We start from the raw sequence: 23,884 nt of genomic DNA, 5'->3' as shown, positions 1-23,884 counted from the left end.
TTAAATACAGTAAAGGCCCGGCAGAGCATCTCAAAAGCGGAAACAACAGTTGGTGGTACTTTCATCTAAATATTCAAAACAGCCCTCATATTTATAATGATGTTAGTTTGTCCAATTAATTTTGAACCTTTGAAATTGAGGGGATTATATATAAATATGGCTGTAACTATTAAATATTTAGTAGAGTGCATTTGTTAAATCCCTTGAATTAAAGCTGAAAGTCTGCACTTCAGTCAAATCTTGATTGTTTGCTTTAAACTGCTCCTGATAATGTGCAGGGCCTGAAAGTCATCTGGCTCAAAATAGCAACATTTTTTAATTTAATTTTATTTAATTTTATTTTATGAATGGTCCTTCTTTAGCTGTCTTTTCTGAGTCCAAAATAGAAAATTTGTAATTTGTCTCTGTGTTCATTCTTTCGGGCCTCTTGTCTTTCCTAAAGCCTAGCCACACACTGTTAGTTCATTACAGTCAATATAAAATGAATATTAGGAAACATTCAGCGACTTTCAGAATCCTATCAGCGACATGTACAATGACACAAGCTGCTGTACAGTTCGTTATAGTTGCTCTCTCTGTTTTAAAGATATTCCCGAGATCAACTGTATACAGTTCTTAAATGCAAACATGCCAGTAATGGACCTATCATGGGTGGACCGTGAAGCTTGACCTGACAAGAGCACTACAGTAGGGTGCGTGTCATGTCTTGCCACATCAGGACATTGTCACCCGTTCCCCCAACTCCAGCCCTCACTTATAGCCGCTGACAGCCACCATGTTTCACGAAGTGTTGACACAGTGAATGCCGCCGACACTTATCTCCACTTGCCTTTGTCCTGTCCTAGTCCGGAGTGTCAAGGCCAGTTCCGGGGCGCTTAACGTCAGATATATGACTGACTGCTTCCATTGGTGTGAGAAGCAAAGGACAAAAAGGTGGAGGTACAGGTAGTGAGAGAAAATAAGATTGCAGAAAAAGGAAGGAGTGCTGCAAGCCCTCCTGGTGGGTTTCACTTGCAGCAGCAATACTAAGGGGCTCAGCTCAGGCTTGAGTTATGCCTCCCACTGACACTCCAATCAGACCAGAGCCACTGTGAGGCAACTGTGAAAGGTTGCGCCCCTCAGTACTTTTTAAAGCTCGTGCTATATATTTTTAAGTCTGACTGAACTTACCGTCCAAACGGAAAACATTTGATTTATTCATTCATTAGGCAATTTTTGCTGCAGTGATACATTTATTTGCTGTTTGTGTAATACGTGCTGAGAGTGTATGAGTGTCACTGTGTAGTAGCTGCTGCATGACACCACGTCGTATTAAAATAAATGTGACAAGAGTGTACATACATTATTTTTTTTTTCTTGCTCAGTTCATTCTTCATTGCACACCAGCTTTCATCTACACTGCCATCATTCACATGTTTTTGTTCATCTCCAAAACACAAGTTTGTTTGACTTTTTTGTAATATTTTGAGCTCATTGTGCATGGAGGTTTTATTGCAGATATATCAGTCTGTGCATTAATGAATAAATCTCTGTTTCTTCTCTGCCGCAGCTCTGTGCTAAATTTTGATGCTAAGAATATGTGTGTTGTTGTAATGATGTGTTTGCCCCGGAGAAGTAGTGAATCAGGAAGCAGCTTTTTTTGAGGTAGCCACTTAGTCACCTGTTTCACTAGATTAGGCCATTAACCGTGACCAAGTAAACTCTGATCTGATTGGTTAAGAAGAGTTAGTCATTTAGCTGTGCTGCAGCCCAGATGTATCCATAAAGGTTTACTATTTCTCACTGTAAACCAAAATCCAATTGGGATCTGTTGCGTATGTATCTGCCTCTGACAACAGATGAGTGAGAGCTGTATATCACATCTATGTGACACCTCCCACATCAGATCAACTCAATGAATAGATTAGAACAAGTGAGGCTCGAATGTTTTGTATCGCTCTCCCAAAGGGATTTAACTGTTGTCATGGAAACACGATGTGAATCAACAAAAGAGGTGACTGATAACATTGACATGACTAATCTCTTTTTCTTATTTCTGCCCCCTGTCCCTTCTTCCTCTCTGCCATTTTCTTTGTATCTGTTGCCCATTTGTTTGAATAGCTTGTGTAGGATATCGTTTTGCTGCCCCCCCACCCGTCCTTCTTCTTCTGCCCCCCGCCCCCCCCTCTCTGACTGTACTTTTCATGCTTTCTCACCCCATGCATCCCCTCCTTCTCTTGTCTAAGATAAGTGTGTGTACAGAGAAGTGTCAGCTATAAATCACATTTCACTGTGTAGCCTTCTCAGATACCAGCAAGATAAAGGAATCCATAAATAAGGCCACATCATATACAGTACAAGTTATGGCTTTGCTTTTAAATGTAACAGGGCCGTGAATAACCAAGGGAATAATGTAAAAAAAGAAACAGGCTAAGTTCTCTTACAGGGCGTTACAAAAAAAAAAAAGGTGTCTGTACAAAATGCATTTAAGTAGTTGTTCTCTGTGTTGAGCGTGCCAATGTGTTGGGGTGCATAATGATGAGGAGTGCCTGCAGATCGATGCAGATTAGCCTGTTCAGGATGTGGTCTGCGATTAGCTGTTCTTGAGGATTTTGAATTTTGGCTCTCAGTCACCATGGCAACCAGAATACAATACCATCCTTTTAAATCCGAGCCCATTGCGTTCTTTTTATTTTTTCTCTGCTCTCTTTATAGTATCCTTCCCTTTTCTATCTATATTCCTTTCCTTTCCTTTCTTTTCTCCTTCCTTCCTTCCTTCCTTCCTTCCAGTCTCTGTGTTTCTCTCTCCCTCTCTCTTCCGATGTCATCCACACTTTTCGCCCTCCTGCTCCTTCTCATTCTCACCATTCTCAGGGCTTAAAGGGAAAAAAAAAAAAAGAAAGGCAGGGAGTTGGACAGAGACGGGGAGAAGGCGGGAGGGAAACAGGGAGAGAGACAGGGGAGAGTCTGTGAGTGAAAGTGATACAAAGTGAGGGAGGGGGAAGGCAAGAAGCTGCACCGAATTCAGGGGGAGCATGAGTGAAAATGAGAGTTTCTTGTCTTGTCTCCCAGCTCTAGCTAGCCAGTCAGTGATTCAGTCTATTCCTCAGACAGAGGCTTTTTTCATGCCTCTACCTCTGGATGTGCTTTATCTGGCTGGAGTGTTGCTCCAGCTGGGTATCAAAAACTGTTTCAGGAATAAAATAAACACAGTTTTACCAAAAGTGAAGACGAATTTGAACTGCCTGCAGTCCCAAGCAGGACTGTGCAAATAAATTGTTGCAGCATGATAGGCCTGTGTAAAAAAGGAGGCATGAGGTAGCATTGTGTAATTAGCCAGTGTGTTTTCCCTATCACTGTCAGGCCAGATTAGCCTTCTCCCTGCTTAGGAGATGTGTCAGAGTACCTCTCTCTTTATTCTCCCTAATGGCTTCCTGCATGTCTATATTAGGAAGTGGGTCTGCCTCCTGGGAAGCAATGCAAAACCAAATACAACCCTAATAGTTTGGTTCATATGAAGTGAATAGCTCACCATATTTTTAGATGAGATAGCTGATTACTATAATAGAGTTGAACTCCACATAAAGAGTGGACATTCATTTGTTTCTCATGCAGCTGATATGAAAAGAATAATGTTCCCAGTTCCATTAGTAGGCTAGAAGACTGAATGAATACAGCTGGTATCTGGGAGGTGATTGTCAGCTTGTCTGTTTGTGGCCACTATGTGCTATAACTTCTTTATCTGAATCTGAGCTGACCCTTGATCAGAGAGGATGGACGGCATTGTGAATATGTTAATGATGGCCGCTCTTGCAGACATACGAGACACTGGGGCCAAGCCCGTGATGGTCTACATCCATGGAGGGTCCTACATGGAGGGGACAGGCAACATGATCGATGGGAGTGTCCTGGCCAGCTATGGAAATGTCATCGTTATCACTCTCAACTACCGCGTTGGAGTCCTCGGTAAGCATCTTTTCTCTCTCTGTTTTTTTTTTTCCTTCACCTTATTCTTCAAGGACATTTTCTGGGGCAGCTTTGCAGGGCACCTAGCTTAGAAGTAATGAGCACTGCTGATTGCTACATACTAAATAAGGCTGAGAGAAAAAAAAGAAACAGGACTGTAAATACATGGACTGGCTTGTTGATGTAGAGCTCATGTATCAAAATCACAGTAATTGAGTGTGCTGCATAATGTGGGTTTGTTGTTGTGACTGAGGTTTAGAATAAATTAAGAAATTATTGAAATGAAGTAGGAAAAAAATGATAAGATGGGCGTGATGCTGGAGAGATAGAGGAGGGTAGAGGAGTCTGTTAGAGAGAAGGAGAGGTTCTCTCTGAGTTGCGGTTGGTTGCATTGACTCATGCAGCTGAATCCCCTTTCAGACACTTGTGTATGTGTGTGTGTGCGTACATGTGTCTCTCTGTGTGTGTGTGTGAGAGAGAGAGAGAGAGGGAAGGGAGAAGCAGAGAAAGAAAGAGTGAGAGAGCAAAAAGGAAAGACAGAGAGCTCCATGGAAACAGCTGCAGCAACACAAAATGGAGTTTGTTAGTGCACTACCCAGGCTTTGTACCTTTTTCATCCATCTCTCTGACACAGTTGATTTCCCTCCTCACTTATTTTTATTTATTTATTTATTTATTTTACATTTAGAGTGGATGTGGACTGACTACAAACACTCTGAATACAAAATGAAATTTCCATGTTGCTGTTTGAATTTCTTTCAAATATTGCTTCAGATTTCATCCGAATTTGTTGGCAGCTCTTAACATAAAGGATACAGACGATTTGTTCTGTTTCCCATTGTCAGGAAATCCCATGAAAAGACAAAAACCCAATTTGTAAGTCTCAATGCTTTCAGACGCCACTGCCCTATCTGGGGCACTCAGCCCAAAGCCAGTTGCTTCCAATTGAGGACATATTGTGAATGTTTAAAAACAATTTGTAGGGAACTTTTTCTTTTTTTTTCATGCACAACTTAAAGCAAGCCTGAATAAACTTAGCCACCATTAGTCACAAGTGGCAAGCATGCATGAACGCTGAGAAATGAGCCAACAAAGTGACTGAGCAATGAGAGATAAACACCAAAAACAGGCAGGTATACATCGCTAACATTATCCAACATTAGCAACCATTGCCGTGCCACACTGAGCTGGCCTGTTGCAAAAGATTTGAGTCTATGCAGCTGAGCAAAATGCATTTCGTGCAGTAGCATTCAGAGCTGCTGGAGATTGTGCAGGATTAACTCAAAAAAAGGGGGGGGGGGGGGGGGGATACCCTCCCAATGAATTATTATAATAAAGACATGCAACTAAGGAGGACAGTATGGCTCAGTGAATGTATTTATAGTTGCTGGAGGACAATGTGGATTTCTGGATTTATTCATATAAAATATGGATGTAATCATCTTTCTGCCATATTGGCTTTTTTTGAATCTAGAAGACAGCGTTTTCAGAGGAGTGGCTGAGATGCCAGCCAACACTAGCAGGTTTGGTGTGTTAGGTGGACTTTTTGGTGTGTTCACACCAAACACGAAGCAAATCTTTTACGAACTGCAAAGTCGCACTACACACATTCACACAAGTTTGCACCGGGCAAGGCTGATGGGGCGAGTCCGCGTTTGTGCGAGTTGAAATATTTCAACTTTGATGAACAATTTGCGTCACGCTGTTGATTCTCTCCCAAAGCGACAATTGGAAATGGAGAGCGAGATTACTGACTCCATTTGGGGGCAAATGGATTTGTGTGGTTAAAACTAGTCTTTCATTTTTTTTTCTCTTCTTTAAATAACCAGCAAATTACGTCACCAACTTTCCCCCGCTTACAGTGCTGTCCTGAGCTCCCTTCCCAGACGTCTCAACCCCCATTCACACCTTTGTTCCAGTGACCTCAATAGGCCACAGGAAACAATGGAGCGGAGTCCTAAGTTGGTTTCAACTGAAACCACTGATTAAATATGACCCACGCCCCCTTCACACCTGGGCACATGTGTTCAAGCACATGATCAATAGAGGGTCATAACCACCTCCAGGGGACTACGCCCACAGGGGTTTAAATACCTGGGTCTCTCCACCATTTGGTTGAGAACTGAAGAAGCCTTTCGGATGAGAGGTGAAACGTCTTCAAGAAACAAAAAGAAGTCCAGTCGCCTTTTTTCAAGCTCCAGAGACTACTATGACCTGGATAACTGAGAATCTACACAGACATATTGCCTTGCACTTTGGGAGGAACACCCTTCAATTGGTGCGGGAGTATGAAAGGGACTCAAGAAAGCTAGCGGACTACAGGAACCACCTTCGTTTCAACTTGAGATGCAGACAGTCCAGACTGGTTCCCAAGAGTTTGCACCTTGGGTCCACAGTAAAAGGACATAGAGCTGACCAAATTCTATGGAGAGCACAGAACCACCTTTTAAGTGAAAGGATAAGACAGGTCCATTTCACCATAGATGCACTCCAGAACAAAATCCACCAGACTCAGCAGAAACTCTCATCACTCTTACCTCACACCATCGCAGAAGAAGTTTCTACATTTGTGGACAAAGCCCAGCTCGCACAACACATCAAAGGCAAGGAAAGACAACTACGTAAATTTCAAACTCTGCAAACCAAGGCATACCATTCATCTGTTAACAAACAGGACGACACGATAAGCAATGGAAACCAAGGAAAGTGGGTGAAGAACCTATCAGACAGGGTCCTCACCAAACCAGAAGAAAATGTGCTAGCCAAAGGACTCAACTTTGCCATAGCCCCACAACAGCTTCCTATAGTAGACCTCATCACAGCAACAGAAACCGCTATAAGAAATAACAAACTTTCTCATCCTGTAGCAGAACAGATCAGGATGAAAGTTTCAGCCACTCTCGCCAGTGCAAGACTTCCTCCATCCAACCTCACCATTCAGGAGAAGAAGGCCATCACAGCCCTAAGCAAGGATCAAAACATCACCATACTGCCAGCCGACAAGGGGAGGTGCACGGTTGTGCTGAATTCATCGGATTACCACAACAAAATTACTACACTCCTCAGTGACAACAATACTTATGAGGTCTTGAGACGTGATCCCACAAGCAACTACAAGAAAAAAGTTGTTTGCTGCCTGCAACAACTTGAAAAGGAAAAAGCCATTGACCGCCCCACTTACTACCGCCTGTACCCTGGAGAAGCCACTCCATGCATTTATGGACTCCCAAAGATCCACAAAGAAGGAGTCCCACTTCGACCCATTATCAGCAGTATAAACTCGGTCACCTACAACATTTCCAAACACCTCGCCACCATCTTATCACCGCTTGTTGGCATCACACCCCACCACATTGAAAACTCTACAGATTTTACTAACAAGGTCCAGAATCTTGTACTGGATCCAGATGAAACCATGGTGTCCTTTGATGTGGTTTCACTTTTCACTTGCATACCTACAACTGAGGCAGTGGAGACCGTCAGAAGACGACTACAGGAAGACGATTCCTTACTGAACAGAACCAGCTTCACCCCAGATCAGATTTGTGCACTTTTAGATCTCTGCCTTACCACAACATATTTTAAATACAATGATGGATTCTACAGACAGAAGCATGGATGTGCCATGGGCTCCCCAGTGTCTCCCATTGTAGCCAACCTTTACATGGAGGAAGTGGAAAGTAAAGCTCTTGGTTCTTTCAAAGGGACGGCACCTAGCCACTGGTACAGATATGTAGATGACACCTGGGTCAAAATCAAAACCCGAGAAGTAGAAGCCTTCACTCGTCACATTAACTCAGTGGATAAATACATACGTTTTACCAGGGAGGACACCAGAGATAACAAGTTACCATTCCTGGACTGTGCGGTGCTTATCGAGGAAGATGGAAGCCTCAACATTGAAGTTTACCGGAAGCCCACACACACAGACCAGTATCTCCTCTTTGACTCCCACCACCCTCTGGAACACAAACTTGGGGTGATCAGGACCCTACAACACCGTGCGGAAAGTGTTCCCTCTAAGGCAGAAGGGAAGCATAAGGAACACACACACATTAAGAAAGCCCTCAAAACATGCGGTTACCCCAACTGGGCCTTCATCAAATCAGCTAAGATGCACAGGAATGAAGGCCAAACACAAACTACAGAGAATGGGAAGGACAAGAGGAACAACATTGTCATCCCATATGTGTCAGGCTTGTCAGAGAAACTCAGAAGAATTTTCTCCAAGCATGACATCTCAGTATACTTCAAACCAAGTCACACCCTAAGACAAAAACTGGTTCATCCCAAGGACAAACCCGCCAAACACAAGATCAGCGATGTAGTGTATGCTGTTCAGTGCAGTGAAGAGTGCTCGGACCTCTACATTGGTGAAACCAAACAGCCTCTTCACAAACGAATGGCACAACATAGAAGAGCCACTTCGACAGGACAAGATTCAGCAGTACATCTGCATCTGAAGGAAAAAGGGCACTCTTTTGAGGATGCCAATGTCCACATTTTGGACAGGGAAAACAGATGGTTTGAAAGAGGAGTGAAAGAAGCCATCTATGTCCACTGTGAACAACCATCATTGAACAGAGGAGGTGGATTACGTCACCAACTTTCCCCCGCTTACAGTGCTGTCCTGAGCTCCCTTCCCAGACGTCTCAACCCCCATTCACACCTTTGTTCCAGTGACCTCAATAGGCCACAGGAAACAATGGAGCGGAGTCCTAAGTTGGTTTCAACTGAAACCACTGATTAAATATGACCCACGCCCCCTTCACACCTGGGCACATGTGTTCAAGCACATGATCAATAGAGGGTCATAACCACCTCCAGGGGACTACGCCCACAGGGGTTTAAATACCTGGGTCTCTCCACCATTTGGTTGAGAACTGAAGAAGCCTTTCGGATGAGAGGTGAAACGTCTTCAAGAAACAAAAAGAAGTCCAGTCGCCTTTTTTCAAGCTCCAGAGACTACTATGACCTGGATAACTGAGAATCTACACAGACAACCAGCAAATTAGTCGCCAGGGACAACTCTACTTCATGGTAAGTTGTGAGAATATGTTACTGTAACTTGTTTCCAGTGATCGGTTGTACTCCTCCTTGCACCCATTACTGGTAGGGGCGAATATTTGCAGGTTTCTAATGTGGCTGAATTCAAGCGAGTAACACGAGGTGAAATCTCACTTCGTTTTTGGTGTGAACGCACCATTAGACTGTATGGGTACGAACACAGATACCTCTAATTAGTGCTAAGCAACATAGAATTTCACTCTGCAAAAGTGTAGCACAGACCTTTAGAACCAGCTAATAATGATAATTTCACTCACACGTTGACCACATGTTTCATCTGTGGAGCTTTGCCACTTGGGGAAAAAAAAAAAAAAAGCTCTATCAGTGGCTCTTGAGGTTGGAGCTTGGGAACACCTATAAATTTTAACAGTTGTAGAAAAATTACCAGCTCCACACAACTCTACAACCTGTGATGAGTTGTCACATGTGATTTATTTTTAAAAAGGGCAATGGTCATGCAGCATGAAAACAACTGAGCTTCAGTACATCATGATTTGGTTGCATGGGAAGATAAATTGTCAGTGGGATCATTTCATGTTTGCTTGTAGAGTTTTCATGGCACTTGTTTACAATAGTAAAACTATAGGGTATATCTCGTTTTATCTATAAAAAGAAAAAAAAACAGTCTACTTCACTCTGAGCTCAGAGAATCCAACACATTAAGAGCAGGAGGGTGACTGCTTTATCCTCCAGGACACTGAGATGATTGCTGTGGCTGAATCACAGAGGCACAACTGCATTCATCTTTAGACTCTCTTTTTGATGGAGATCAGAGCACTATGGCCTATCGATTTTATCATCAGGATTGCTCACCTTGAATGCGATGTGTTTTCCTCTGTCATTTCTTTTTGGAGTATCATTTTGAGCGTTGTAATCAGCCTTCGGGGTGGTAAGGTAGTCAGAGGACTGGCTTAGCATGCTGCCTCATGCTCCTGCCCCTGGTTTAAAGCTGAGCACGTAAGCCCAGTACAGATTCTTGTTCATATTTCTTTCATGGCACTTCAATTATGAGTCAGATGTTTCTTCTCTCGCCGCCACATTTCAGTAAATGTCATTCTACATGCGTGCACACACACCCTTATACACCACATACAAATACTCAAGAGCACCCGTGAGCGCATTCACACACATACTACTATCCACGTTAAAAAAAAAACAACACACACACACACACACACACACACACACACACACACACACACACACACACACACACACACACACTATGAGCACAGGCAGTGCGACAAAACAGCAGCAATCCCCACATACATATACTGATGTTGTTTGGACGCTTGCACAAATACACACCCCCCAAAATGCTGTTCACAAAGCAACTCTCTTGGTGAGCTCCCCAACAGCCTTTCTGAGCAATGAGCAGAGAAGAAGGAATGCATGTAGTTGAGCGATAATGTCCATCAGTGTAGCGTGGTCTGATAATCTCCCTATGGAACAGCTTTAAACTGTTATTACAGACACACTCATATAAACCAAATAAAACCAAGGCCAGAGAGAAATCACACCATGACGGACCAATTAACACTATGCTATCTGTAAATATTCAGTCATAAAGTATCAATTGTAATACTCGCAGTGCGAGAATTCATAATTACATGATTTTATTTTTATTTGTTTGCAATTTTTTAATATATAGAATATGGGTTTCGTTAACAGCGTCAGCCCTAATCTACCCTAAACTGTATTAAATGGAGGAGATTAACTGCTTGTTTTGAATACATTTGCCACTGCTCTGAGCTGAAAGCTTTAATAGCTAGATAATATATGGTCAGCTGATAGGGGTGGGTGGGGGGAGCCTATTCCAGCTGTGATAGGGCGAAAGGCGGGGTACAGTCTGGACAGGTTGCCAGTCCATCACAGGGCCAGCGTGTAGGGACAGACAATCATTCATGCTTGCATTCATACTTACAGTCGATTTAGAGTCACCGCTTAACACAACACGGATGTCTTTGGGCTGTGGGAGGAAACACTCGGACAGAACCCACGCACATGCAGAGAAAAGGTGGAAACTCCACACAGGAAGGCCCCAGCCAGCCATTGTATTCTGAGGCGACTAACCACTGTGTCACCCATAAATGATGAATAAATAAATAATTAAAAAGGTAAATTTGGGGGTTTTTTGCTTAAAAGAAAGCTCTTTTAATTAGGCTGCTTCAAGGGATGAGAGAATTAGTCAAGATAATGTTTAAAGTGAAAAGCAGACAAGGCAACTCAAACTACAATTTCTGACACTAATACAGCTCTCCCTCCGTCCCTAGGCAATCTGAATGCTACATTAATAATGCAGTAAACACCTTTGAAATACACACAACAATCTGAATATTTAACTCATTTTACAGAGAGAAAAAAAATACACTTAAACTATTAGGCAACAACAGACATCACTAATGTGTCTCCTCAAAGGATTTCATTTAGAGACGGAAAAACATTTTACTAGCAAAATTTCAACAAATTGGAACAGCACTGAGCCATGTTAAATGTCAGTGATGAATGTTTAATTTATTCTTTCATTGATCCATCTGTTTTCTGCTGCTTATCCGAGTCGGGGTGACAGGGGCAGGAGTCTAAGCAGAGATGCCCAGATACCACATCCAGGTCCACTGAGGCATTCCCAAGCCAGCCAAGAGAGATATAATCTCTCCGGCCTGCCCCCGGGGTCTCGACCCAGGAGCATGTGCCCAAAATACCTCACCTGGGAGGTGATCTGATGCCTGAACCACCCCAATTGGGAATGCAGAGGAGCATTGGCTCTACTCTGCTCTGAACTCCTCCCAAATTACTGAGCTAATTACTCGATTTCTACGTGTGAGGACAGACAGCCGGAGGAAGCTGATTTCCTGCGCTTGTATATCTGAGTTTATTGTTTTAATTGTGTACACCTCGTGACCGTAGGTGTGAAATGTGTGATCGTCTAGTATCAGTTCCGTCTTCACAGAGGGTTCTGTCTTCGCCACAGCAGACCATTCAGCATTAGCATCACTGCCAACTGTGCACCAATCCATCTGACAATTTCCCCCCTCTACTCTGCCCCCAAGACTCGAGATAATTGATACTTTTGTTGTTTAGTTTTTCATTAATTTCATTTTCTTTAGACCATTTTTTACTCAAATGTAGCAAAACTATTGAGAGATGCTCGGTGCGTTATGAAATTTAGATTAATGTAGTTGGTGTTTTGCAGAAGAGCGACTGCAGTGGATTTAATGTGATGTGATGATATGCAAATGGCAGCTAAAGTGAAACACACAAGGCACAGAAAGGGGCAAAAAAAAGAGAAACTGAGATTCAGGTGAAGTACTGTAGAAGGAAGAGATGAACATGATGGAGGAGCGCAGCACAGATTCATTTCAGATACCCTGATGTGCTGAATTGCCATCAAGCCTGTTCCAATTAAAGAGGAGTCTTCTGAGTTTCTAGTGCTGTTCTATCATTCCCCTGCAGCTCTTAGCCCTGCGCTGCTGTAACAGTAATTATTGCTTCAAAGGGTGGGCCACGATTCTTCTGAGGCCCCGTTTTTAAACTTTTATGTTTCAACCTTTCACTGTTCAGATGAATGAGAAATAATTTCAGATTTAATCTTTAATTACATATTGACCCACCGCAGTGTGATTATCACCAGATGAGATATCGAGTGTGGAGTTTTACACCGTCCGGGCTGTCCTGTTAGGACTTGTCACACTTGCTCGGGTCAGAGACTTGAGGAGCCGGGTTTGTTTACTAAAGAGGAACGGTGTTTGGATTTCTGCTCATTGATCTGTATTTGTGTGTGACAAAGAGAAAGAGACGTGCGCGTGTGTGCCTCAAGGTGCGTGACTTGTCTGCCCGCGTGCATGCGTGGGTTCATTTTGGGGGTGGTCTTGTGCACATGGCGCGCGTGCATGTTCCTAGTTGCTGCTCCTCTCTAATGATGTGTAATGAGTCCCAGTCAGAGGGGAGTATCTTGTATCACTGCTCTTTACAAATATAATTACTCACTGGCTCTCCAGAGCATGTCAATTTCCCAGTCCATTGGGGGTGGGGGGGGGGGGGGGGTGGGGGGGCTTAATTACTAGTTTCCAAATGCATTAAAAATTAACAAAGGCTGCCTCTCTTGCCAAAACCCAAGGTGGGACTCATCCTCTCGGCCGAATGCTCTGAAAAGGAGAGCGGTCAAGTACAGCGCGTACTTGCGGAGAGCTTGCACCTCTGACGGGGTTTATTTGTGACCTTTGATTTCTATCTTCCATATCGCTGTGATCACAGCCATTTTACTCCACAACCATCTCTGCTTTGGACTGTCACCTTTCGTGAAGTTATTTAGGCCTTCAAAAGAATAGTTTTAGATCCAATCAAAATAACCTCAGCCTACAGTATGAGTGTATGTGAAAGCACTCTCGGCACTGAGGCGGCAGTGTGGTGATTTAGCATTGATTTGTTGAATTGCCGGGGTTATTCTGTGTGTGGTAAGTGACTCTGTCTTTCTCTGTTATGTCCCTCTCCTAAACTAAAGATGGTGACTGCTGGTAATTCAGCCAGGGATTTGGGGAGCAGAGGATATTTGTGTCTATGTGTGAACAATATTACAGAGCAAAATATAGTCCATTGCACGAGTTTGTATAGTCGTTTTTCATTACAGAGTAACCGCTGAGCTCCACTGAGAGTTGCGAAGCACCCAGTGTGCTCATGGCCTCCTGACCCAAACACTGTACTGAGCTGGATGTTGCTTCAGTAGTAATACTATACGATGTCATCTGAGCACTTCTTGTCTGTGCTATAAAAGCAGTGGCCCTTTTTTATACTCACAGGAAAGTACTTTGCAGCCGCAAATGCTTCTCTAAGTGTTATATCATTTATCCATTTATTATACTGTATAATATTTATTTGCATATGAGATACATTTCAGGGATGCACTGTGTGGTGGTTAGCACTGGCTGCTCAGAAGAACAGAGTTTCTGGCTTGGCTGGAGCCTTTCTGCATTGAGTTTGAATGCTCTCCAGCTTCCTCTCAGAGTACTAAGACAGGCTTGTTTGGTTCATTTGTGATTTTAACTTGGCTGTAGGTGTGGATGCCCCTTGCCCTTTGACAGCGAGAGGCTTCTACACCTACACCACGAATGCAATGCAGCTGAGAAAATGAATAGCTAGGATAGGATAGGATAGGATAGGATAGGATAGGATAGGATAGGATAAGGTGCATTTCAGTGTTTTAGTATATTGCAAAAGAGCTCAGTTTATTAATTTTATATATCGTACAGTTTACATTACTGTGTAACAGTGCATTGCATTTCTTAATTTAATTGTGGGATTTTTAAAAACTCCAAAGTGTAGTAACTACAATTGCCAAAGAAAATATTATAAAGTAAAAGTATAAGATACCACAAAAGAAAAACTTTCATATTCTCAGTGTAACTTCATTCTGCCAACATCACAGGACACAGACAGATGGATAGATTACTGACATGTGCATAAAGACTACATTTGTACCTGGCAGATGCTAAGACTGCATATCAGACTAATGCTTCTTCCAGTGCTTTTTGGATTACTTTACACTAAGTGTACTGACATCTAAAGTGATTAAGTGTAAATGTTATTTGTATATATAGTCCTGTTTGAAGCAAAAATAATTAAACTATTTTTTAACCTACTAGTTCGATCCATTATATAATCTGTCTCATTTGTTATATCCATTGTCTAGGATCCCCCCCCCCTTCCCAAAAAAGAAAAAAAAACTTTCTGAGTTACTACAGAGTAAAACCCAACATGACAACCTCCTGTGTGGTTTATTGACTTAAAATAAACCCTTCCCATAACACGAGGCTCGCTCAGTACATGTTCCTAGTCTCAGTCATTTTGGTTAGCATCTGATATATGAGCTCAGCACAGAGCAGAGGAATTCTCCAACGGTAGGTGGAAGAAAAAGAGAAGGCAGAGTGAGTTCTCTTTGTCTTTTATTATCAGGAGCAGAGCTGAGATGGATATTTACTTGTTTTCATTGCCATTTGGATGAATCCATCCAAATTAAGCAGAGAACAAAAACATTTATTCATCCTATTAATGTCAGGGAGTGAGGGATTGAAGTAATGGTTTTCATGCTCCAGTCTGCAGCAGCTTGTTGATGCTGCTCTCCTACAAATCACTGCCAGGAAATTAACTCTTAAGCCGCTCTTACTCAACACACTGCTACAAACGTCTGACTTTGCAAGACAAGGCCAAGACAGGGCCCATTGTTTCACAGTGCTTTTCCAGAAGTTGTTTTCTCTGTAGCTTCAAACTTGAAAAATATTGATTCAAAAACCTAAAAAGGGGGATCATGCTGAGTAGGACTGTAGCCCACAGAAATAATGGAGCATTTATGTTAAACAGTATTTTCACAGCAGTGCCGAGATTTTTCTTTGTGTATGATCAGTTTGGATGATAGCGCAGCTCATTGAAATGTGTGATGTTATTAACTTTTTTAATAAACTGCTTTTTAGTTGTGAGGAAAAAAAAAAAAAGAACTAAATTCATTAAATTTCAAATATACATCCTAGGTTGAAGCACAGAATTGTGCTTTAATTGGTACATATTGCATGTAGGGTGTGTCATTTCCAAATGCTGCAGGCCTCCCTGATTAAAAAGATTTCGCCCATTGTTGAGGGAGGTGAACCAATCAAGGCTAATTTTGCTTTCGCACACTGATGGCAGAGTCGAAAAAGCTAAAACCTTCAAATGAATTTCCTCGCACTTTTGCCTTTGTGCAGTATGCCACAGACAGACATGAAACAGTACGCGGAGCAACACATATGTAGCTTATATCAGTCAAAATGTCTTTTTATAAAGCGAAGACTGTTTCGCTCATCAGCAGGAAAGGTGCGTGTGTAGTAGATAAAAAAACAAATGAATTCATCCAATTTGGTATTTTTTTAGAGAGCTACTTTGAAAATGTTTGTACTGAAAGTCTGGCTTACTGTCGTGCCTTCCTGGTATGCCTAATGACACAAGTTTAGTTTTTTTGTTTTTTGTTTTTTGTTGTTTTTTTTGTTGTTTTTTTTTTGGGGGGGGGGGGTACCTGTGCAATTCCTATTATCTGCCGTGAAAAAGGCCCATGGTTAACATTATAAACCTCTATATTTTCCTGTAGACTTGCCCTTTAAATAAAACAATTTACCGTGTAGCATTTATTTTTCAGTAGGCATTGAAATGGACATTAAATCTATTTTTATATCGGGTCACAGGAGGAACACAATCCAGCTTTGCTGTTTACTAATATCAACTTCACAGTTGGCTCATGACTTTCCTTTAGCCCTGTTAGAGTTGTATTAAGTTAGTAAAAATACAAATCTAAACAATTTGACTGCTGCAAAGTCAACTAATTGTCAAAACGGGAGATGGCTTGTTTGTGATGCAGTCACAGGAAATGCATTTGTCAAAGATGTTAAGACTGACAGCAATCATTTATCAAGAGCATTGTTGGGGAATGGTGAACTCCATGTAGCTATTAGGTTTCACTACATTTTACAGTAGCTTGCCAATAATTTAACTACACTGACATTTGCATAGTGATGGAAGTACTCTTTTTACTTTTTATATAGTACTAAAAGTACTACTTTTAGTAATTTTTTGTGCCAAATATTGAGAGTACAAACAAACGTTGGGTCATAAAGGGAACAGAATTATTATTCTACTTTGTTTTTGTTTTGTTTTTTTTATTTAATTGCTTCATTGCTTCTCTGCTGTTACTGCACCCTCTTGGACAATCACCACCCTTTTATCCTGTAATGATCCCAAAGGCTGTAAGGAAATGAGTTTTGATTGAAGGGTGGCTGTGGTCTCTCTTAGAGAAAGGGTGAGAAGCTCAGTCATCAGAGGGACTTAGAGTAGAACCACTGTTGAGGTGGTTCGGGCATCTGACTAGGATGCCTCCTGGATGCCTCCTAGGCGAGGTGTTTCAGGCATGTCCTACTAGGAGGAAGCCCAAGGCAGACCCAGGACTCACTGGAGAAATTATATCTCTCAGCTGGCTTAGGAATGACTCAGTGTTCCCCTCGATGAGCTGGAGGAGGTGAACAGGCATTTGGAGTCTGGCATCTGGATGGATGGATATAATATAGATTGCCAGTTTGACCTTTTTTGATTATTCTTATTATCAGAAAGTAGTTTGAACTACTTTATTGAAGTAGTTTTATTTAACCACTAATTAAGTAGATTTCTCACTTGTAGTTCATCCTCTTCAAAGATGAAGCTGGTGGTAGTTTGTTTTCAAAGATGCGTCAACAACGCACATCAGAAGTTCTTTTACACAGTATTTATGTCTAGCATTTGAGTAGGCTGACAGTTTCTGTGTTTCATAATATAAGATTTTGTTTCTTTCAAAAACAGTTGACATCTGATCATCTGATCATTGGAAGGTTTGCTGCCTGTTTGTCTCTTTCTTCTTCTTTTCACCTTTGGTCACTTTGAACACTGCTTCATTTTGTATCCACTCCAACCTTCAGTTTTTGTCATTTTAAAATCAACACTATTGTGTTAAAGGGCATTAAAGGGCTGGCGCATCATTAACATGCTTCCCAGGGCCTTTTCTTTAAGTCCAACCACCTGGTCTGGGTCATTATAGTACATTTGTATACAGATGTACTACACTGAATTAACAAATACTGCACAATATTCTCTTACTGTTGCAACTTGAAATCAGAATGCTGATCTATTGTTAATGAGAGTTTGTCTTTTTTTTTTTTTTTCCATCCCAGAACAAATGGAAACAGGAACAAAGCTCATTATGTTTCATAAGCATGACATTTCAGAAAACTGTGACATTAAGAAATCAATTTCTATGGTACAGTAATGTGTTTCACTATGCAAAACAACCTTTGCTGTAGCACTTTCCAGAGATGAAAACATGTTTAGATGATTGCAGTACTCTCACCAAAACAGTAAATATGCATTACAAAGACATCAAAGAGCTAACCCGACAATTGCTTTCATCTGGTCAAGGGGTCCTCTGTAGCATCTCATGTAGAAATGGAACACTTCACCCAAAGATGGCAGCATGAAGTGTACAGATGAAACAGCGGTTCACTGAGAGAAAATGTCAACCTTGTGTCAGTGTTTGTGGTTGAGATGCTTTATTGCTGGAGGTTTGACCTTTTCTGTTAGTGATGAAGCATGTTCTTCTTGAAGCTTTTATTTTGCATCCTGAACATGAGTAAACATTATTCCTATTCCGTCTAGCAGCATTCAAAAATTAGAGTTTTGCAGGCGGAGATTTGAGTGGTTTCTCAAAGACAGAAAACTAATATTTACCGAGCTGCTATCTCACTCACACTGACATGACATGGCAGAGCAACGAGAGATGACATTTCCATTTCCACTTCAGCACAATCTGACCCAATACAGAATCAGGGCTGGGGCTCCAATTTCCAGGTATCTGAATCTATCACTGCCGATGTGTTTTTTGAAATGATCTTTACATTTAGTGCGTGTGAGTGTGAGACTCAAATAAATAGGCAATTTATAATACATTGCACACAGGATGGTAGGTGTTGTCCCTTTTTTTGGTGGCAGAGGCCATTAACTCACAAAAATACACATTTCAGAATTTTGTGTGATTCCTCAGTGGCCTTCACCTTTCCTTTCAGAACCGCATGCCCTATTAATAGCCATACTTGTGAATCCCAAAATATATCCACACCATCCTGTGTTTTTGTGCAAACTGCGGGCATGTTTGGACTTGTATACTCCCTAGCAGTTGCAAAACGACCTTGTTTCTCAAGGATATAAGCTGAAGTCGGTGCCACTGAAAAGCATATGACCTCACGTCATCACATCATGGAACGCGCAGCTTTAAATGATGTGTTATTGTCCTCGTAGGGTCACACTAAACTACATAAATTCAAAACAGAAGTTTCAAAGGATGTGCGAAAAACGTCCACAAGCTAATAAACAGCATGTGGATTAGTGTGTACTTTTAAATAATGCAAACCCCTTTGCATTTCTAAACTGGAGTGAATTCAGTGGCAGAAAATAGCACAGAAAAAAACAAAAAAACAATGCATTCTGCATAGGAGCTGCAAATTACTGCTCTGTTTCTCCGCTGAGATATTGACACAGGGTCTAAAAATCAATTAAATGAAAACAGTATGCATCGCCGTATGAATTCTTTGAACAAATCTCATTCTGTCACAAGATGACACCGCCAAGATATATTCAATACCTGAAGGTGAATATTTGTATTTCTGAGACTTTCATAACTTTAGTCTATTCCCAACTTGTATTGGGCTTCTTGTTTATGCTGCCTGAAAGATCTATCTGTGGTGATTCATTGCTTGAATGCTTTGTTTTGCTTTATGCTCTGCTCTAGGAGGGAGTATGGGGCTCCTAATGGCAGCACAGCTTTTCTTCTTAGTGCATTTGTCCTTGAGGGATTTTTAACATCACAACCTAAAACACACAGGCACTTCTTCTTCCTCAGGGCAAAATACGCACAGGTAGCTGCCTTATCGAACAGAAGCCGGCATGTACACCTTCCAGATGAGCCCAGTGCAGCATGTTTGATCATTCAGAGAAGAAATAAACTATGTGTGAAGATAAAACCCCCTCTCTTCCATTTGTTTAGTCCCTCTTCAGCAGCATTGTACAGTGAGGATTACAGGAACGGTAAGAGGGAAGAAGGGGGTTAACATCTGTCCATCATCTGGTTTTCCCATTGACAGAAATGATGTGTGTAAAAAGATATATATTGGCCAGGCAGGTAGAGGTACTTGCTTCTTGTCTTGTAGAGACATTAATCATAGCAGCGGCCAAGTCTAACCACCAAGGTCAGCAGTCCTAGCTTGTGTGGGAAATACTCCCCACAGCTTTCATCACAAAGGGCTGTTGCAGAGGGGCTACGAGGGGCAGGAGTTTGAAAAGAGTGAGGAGCAAGCTGTTGAACTGACAAGGTTAAAGTAGGTGGTGAAGAACAGGGAGAATATGTTTGAATTAGTGATGACCTTGTGGGTGTGGTAGGCAAAGTGTGGTATTTGAGTTAGCAGTGAAGGAGATTGCTAAGCAAAGGTAGGTGGACATTTTGGAATAATGGATTAAAGTGGGCAGTATAGCTGCTGGGAGGGAGCAAATTAACATTGTGGCACTGGTACAGTGGGTTGAACCACCAATCAGGGGGAGGAAGGTTGAGAGGGACAGAATGTGAGTAAGGTCTCGTAACAGTGCTTTTAATCACATCCCTCAAGTTGGAGTTTTCTATGATTAAAATCTGACAGAGGTGAGAATTACACCTCTTCGGGGAAAATCATGACTGCTCGGACCTTTGAGAAAGATTACAACTGATAAAGCTGCTGTTAATTCAGAAGCAGGCATCCGGTGTAATGCTTACACTTAAAGAATTCAGTGTAGGATTATAATAAGCAAATCGGCGGCAATATATCCATGGCAGGGTTTATTACATCAGTTAAGTGTCATCTTTCTCCTATGAGAGCTGATTTTATAGGGTCATATTTGGTTTTGAATGCGTGGTATCCCAGAGAAGGTTTATCTAATGTGTGGGAGGGTATTTCCGCAAACCGAAGAGAATACAGTCGTTTTCTGGTGCTGTGTAAAATAGAGGCACAATATATTCTTAAATTCTGTAGTCAAAGGAGCACTGGCCACAGTCCAAGTCAGTTCAGTTTCATCTCCCTATTTAGGAACCCTGATTGTTACAAAATTGATCCATGTGGGATTTTCCTATATAACCTATGCCCGTCCATTCTTTTCAACCCCATAAAGGAGGAGATGCTCTGGAGGGAAATGTAGAGAATTAGAGCACAGTGGAAGGGCTTTGTTGTTGTAAGCCAGCGTACAACGATTTCTCTGTGCCTTACCTTTGTCTGAAGGCCTTTTGCTTATGTAACTTCTGCAGTCTTTTTATGTAGGGAAAAGAGGGTATACTCTTTTCTCTGTGTCTGTATTCATTACAAAACAATAAACACATTTTTGTTTTCTGTTGTATTTTAATAGATAAAAACTCAGGATTTTGCCTCTATATACTTAAAAATGTGACTGAATAACCGATGTGTTTAGGATCTTTAGAAACTGGTGCACAGATCGGGACTAATGTGGGAATGTGGAAAGGATGATATCTAGCGGGGGAGACTGGAGGCAAATCAAAACAAAATCCGTGTGTAGGCTATGCAACGTAAAAATTACAACTCAAAACACAGACCTCTGTGTGCATTCCTACACCCCATGTCTATGCCTGCAAATTTTTTAATTTTTTTTTACTGACAATAAAAACATTTGAGCAGACTTCAATTTGTTTCAAATTCATCAATAAAAATGTACAAGGAGCATGTCATTTTGCTTGTTCTCTACATTTTCTTATGTCATCAGCACTCAAAAATGGAAAAGACTCTTTAGGTTTCCACAGGCTCTGGTAACACCTGATATCCCAGCATGACTTCACAGTGTTTCAAAGATATGCCAGAAATGCTTGGCTTCACATGTCTTCAAGGGCCCCATAAATGTCCTGTGTGACTGTAAAGGAACATCCATGATAGTCAGCTCTCCTTGGTCTTCTTTGGTCTTTTTGTTTGCTTTGATTTGTATTTGGACTCACTGAACTTCAGCAGCAGAATTTTTTTTTTTACCAATATGCACACCAGAGGTTAAATGATGTCTCTGAAAAATTAAAAGTCACTTCTGCTTGGTCACGTCTGATTGTAGAATTGCAAGAGTGTAGAATTTGGTAGTGATGGTGGGGTACAGTCATATACACAATTATTATTTGGCAGTTTATTAGGTACACCTTCCTAGCATCAGGTTGGATTTTTCCTTCAGAAATGCATTAATTCTTCTTGGCATAGATTCAACAAGCTGCTTGAAACCTTCCTCAGAGATTTTGGTCCATATTGACATGACAGCATCACACAGTTGCTGCAGATTTGTCAGCTGCACATCCATCATGTGAATCTCCCATTCCACCCCATCGCAAAGGTGCTCTATTGGATTTAAACTGGGGACTGTGAAGGTGATTTGAGTACAGGGAACTCACTGTCATGTTCAAGAATCCAGTTTGACATGATCTGAGCTTTGTGACATTGTGCATTATCCTGCTGGAAGCAGCCATCAGAAGATGGGTACACTGTGGTCATAAAGGGATGGACATGGTCAGCAACAATACTCAGGTAGACTGTGGGATTTCAAAGTTGCTCCATTGATACTAAGGGGCCAAAAGTGTGCCAAGAAATCATCCACAATGCCATTGCAGCACCACTAGAAGTCTGAACTGTTGATACTCAGCAGGATGGAGCCATGCTTCCTTGTTGTTTACACCAAAATCTGGTCTTGCCATCCAAATGTGACAACAGAAATCAAGACTCATTGGACCAGCCAGCGATTATCCAATTTTCCATTGTCTAAATTTGGTGAGCCCGTGTGAATTGTTGGCTCAGTTTTCTGTTCTTAGCTGACATTAGTGGTATCCGTTGTGGTCTTCTGCTGCTGCAGTCCATCTGCTTCAAGGTTCAATGTGTTGCGCATTCAGAGATAGGTGTAACAAGCGGCTATTTGAGTTACTATTGCCTTGCTAATGGCTCAAAGCTTTCTGGCCATTCTCCTCTGATATCTGACATCTAAACAGAACATTTTCTCCCAGAAAACTGCCGCTCATTTGATATTTTCTCATTTTCTGACCATTCTCTGTAAACCCTAGGGACGGTTGTACGGGAAAATCCCAGTAGATCAGCAGTTTCTGAAATACTCAGTCCGGTCGGTCTGGCATCAACAACTGTAGCACATTCAGTCACTTAAATCATCCTTCTTCCCCTTTCTGATGCTCAGTTTGAACTCCAGCAGGCTGTCTTAAGCATGTGCACATGCTTTAATTTATTGAGTTGCTGCCATGTGATTGGTTGATAGGTTGGTTGACTAGAGTTGTTCATTAACGAGCAGTTGAACAGGTATACCTAACAAAGTGGCCTGTGACTCTTTGAGTTATTCACATTATCATTGGCGTAAAGTTATATTAGATATTTCTGATATATCCTCATACTACACGACATTCCGAAGACTAGCAGTGGATAAAAACTACAGGATTAACTAAAGGTTGGCATAACATCCAAATAACACGTGCACTGCCAGACATGGAGGACAGAGCTGATCAGTGCATGAGCTGCTTTTCATACCTCAACCATTGGCTAAAATATAGTCTTACTTACTCTTCCCTCTTCCATTTCCTTTTACTGTTATTGCACAGCTCCCAGAATGATATTGTGTTCATGCAAACAGGAATACAGTCTTTCTCAAGTGAAAAAAAAAGTAAACAGATGTTAGTTAAGCATGTCAGATAGAAATAACTAGACAGCCATCCCTGCCCATGTCATCTGTTGTCTAGCAATTAAGTTGCGCACAAGAGTAAATGTGTAATATCACATTATGAGCTGTATTTCACCTAAGAAATTGAATATCAACAAGAGTAAATTATTCTGCTGTATACGCAGCAAGCAAAAGGAGTGGAGTAGGCTGGATACAGGTTCATGTTTGGGGTTTAAGGTTAGGTGCAGTAGATTTGCTAACTCTTACACTTTTGGCATATGGCACTGCTTTCTGGCTCTGTGCTACACTTTCACACTGACCAAATAATCTAGTGCCAAATAAGAGAAGCCTTTGTTGACCCTGTGAAAAAAATACAGGTCAAATAGTCTTTCTAGCCTCACAGGACTAAAGGCATTTCCAGGCATTTCCACATTTCAGCACCAGCACTCTTCTAGAGTGCAGAAGACACCTTTGTTTTGCACATTTACTTAGCTTCACAATTTCAGCTCTGTTATTATTGCATCTATTACATTGAAACTGATCTAAAATCAAAGTTTGCTGTGGTAAAGACTGTGTAGCAGGCATTGCATCAGACTTGTCAGTAATACAAGTA

At 41.6% G+C, this 23,884-nt stretch overlaps 1 protein-coding gene across 1 annotated transcript in view; it reads left to right on the top strand.

Annotated features, from left to right (window-relative positions):
• nlgn3a (neuroligin 3a) overlaps window positions 1-23,884 on the top strand; it is a 138,411-nt gene that overhangs the window by 43,679 nt on the left and 70,848 nt on the right. The window contains 1 exon segment of the mRNA XM_030739110.1: window positions 3,796-3,945. Coding sequence (XP_030594970.1) covers window positions 3,796-3,945 — 150 coding nt within the window.

The sequence above is a fragment of the Archocentrus centrarchus genome, chromosome 10 (genome assembly GCF_007364275.1).
Source record: "Archocentrus centrarchus isolate MPI-CPG fArcCen1 chromosome 10, fArcCen1, whole genome shotgun sequence".
NCBI classification, from domain to species: domain Eukaryota; kingdom Metazoa; phylum Chordata; class Actinopteri; order Cichliformes; family Cichlidae; genus Archocentrus; species Archocentrus centrarchus.
Note: the sequence above shows the minus strand (reverse complement) of the source record. Positions and strands in the feature narration are given on the sequence as shown.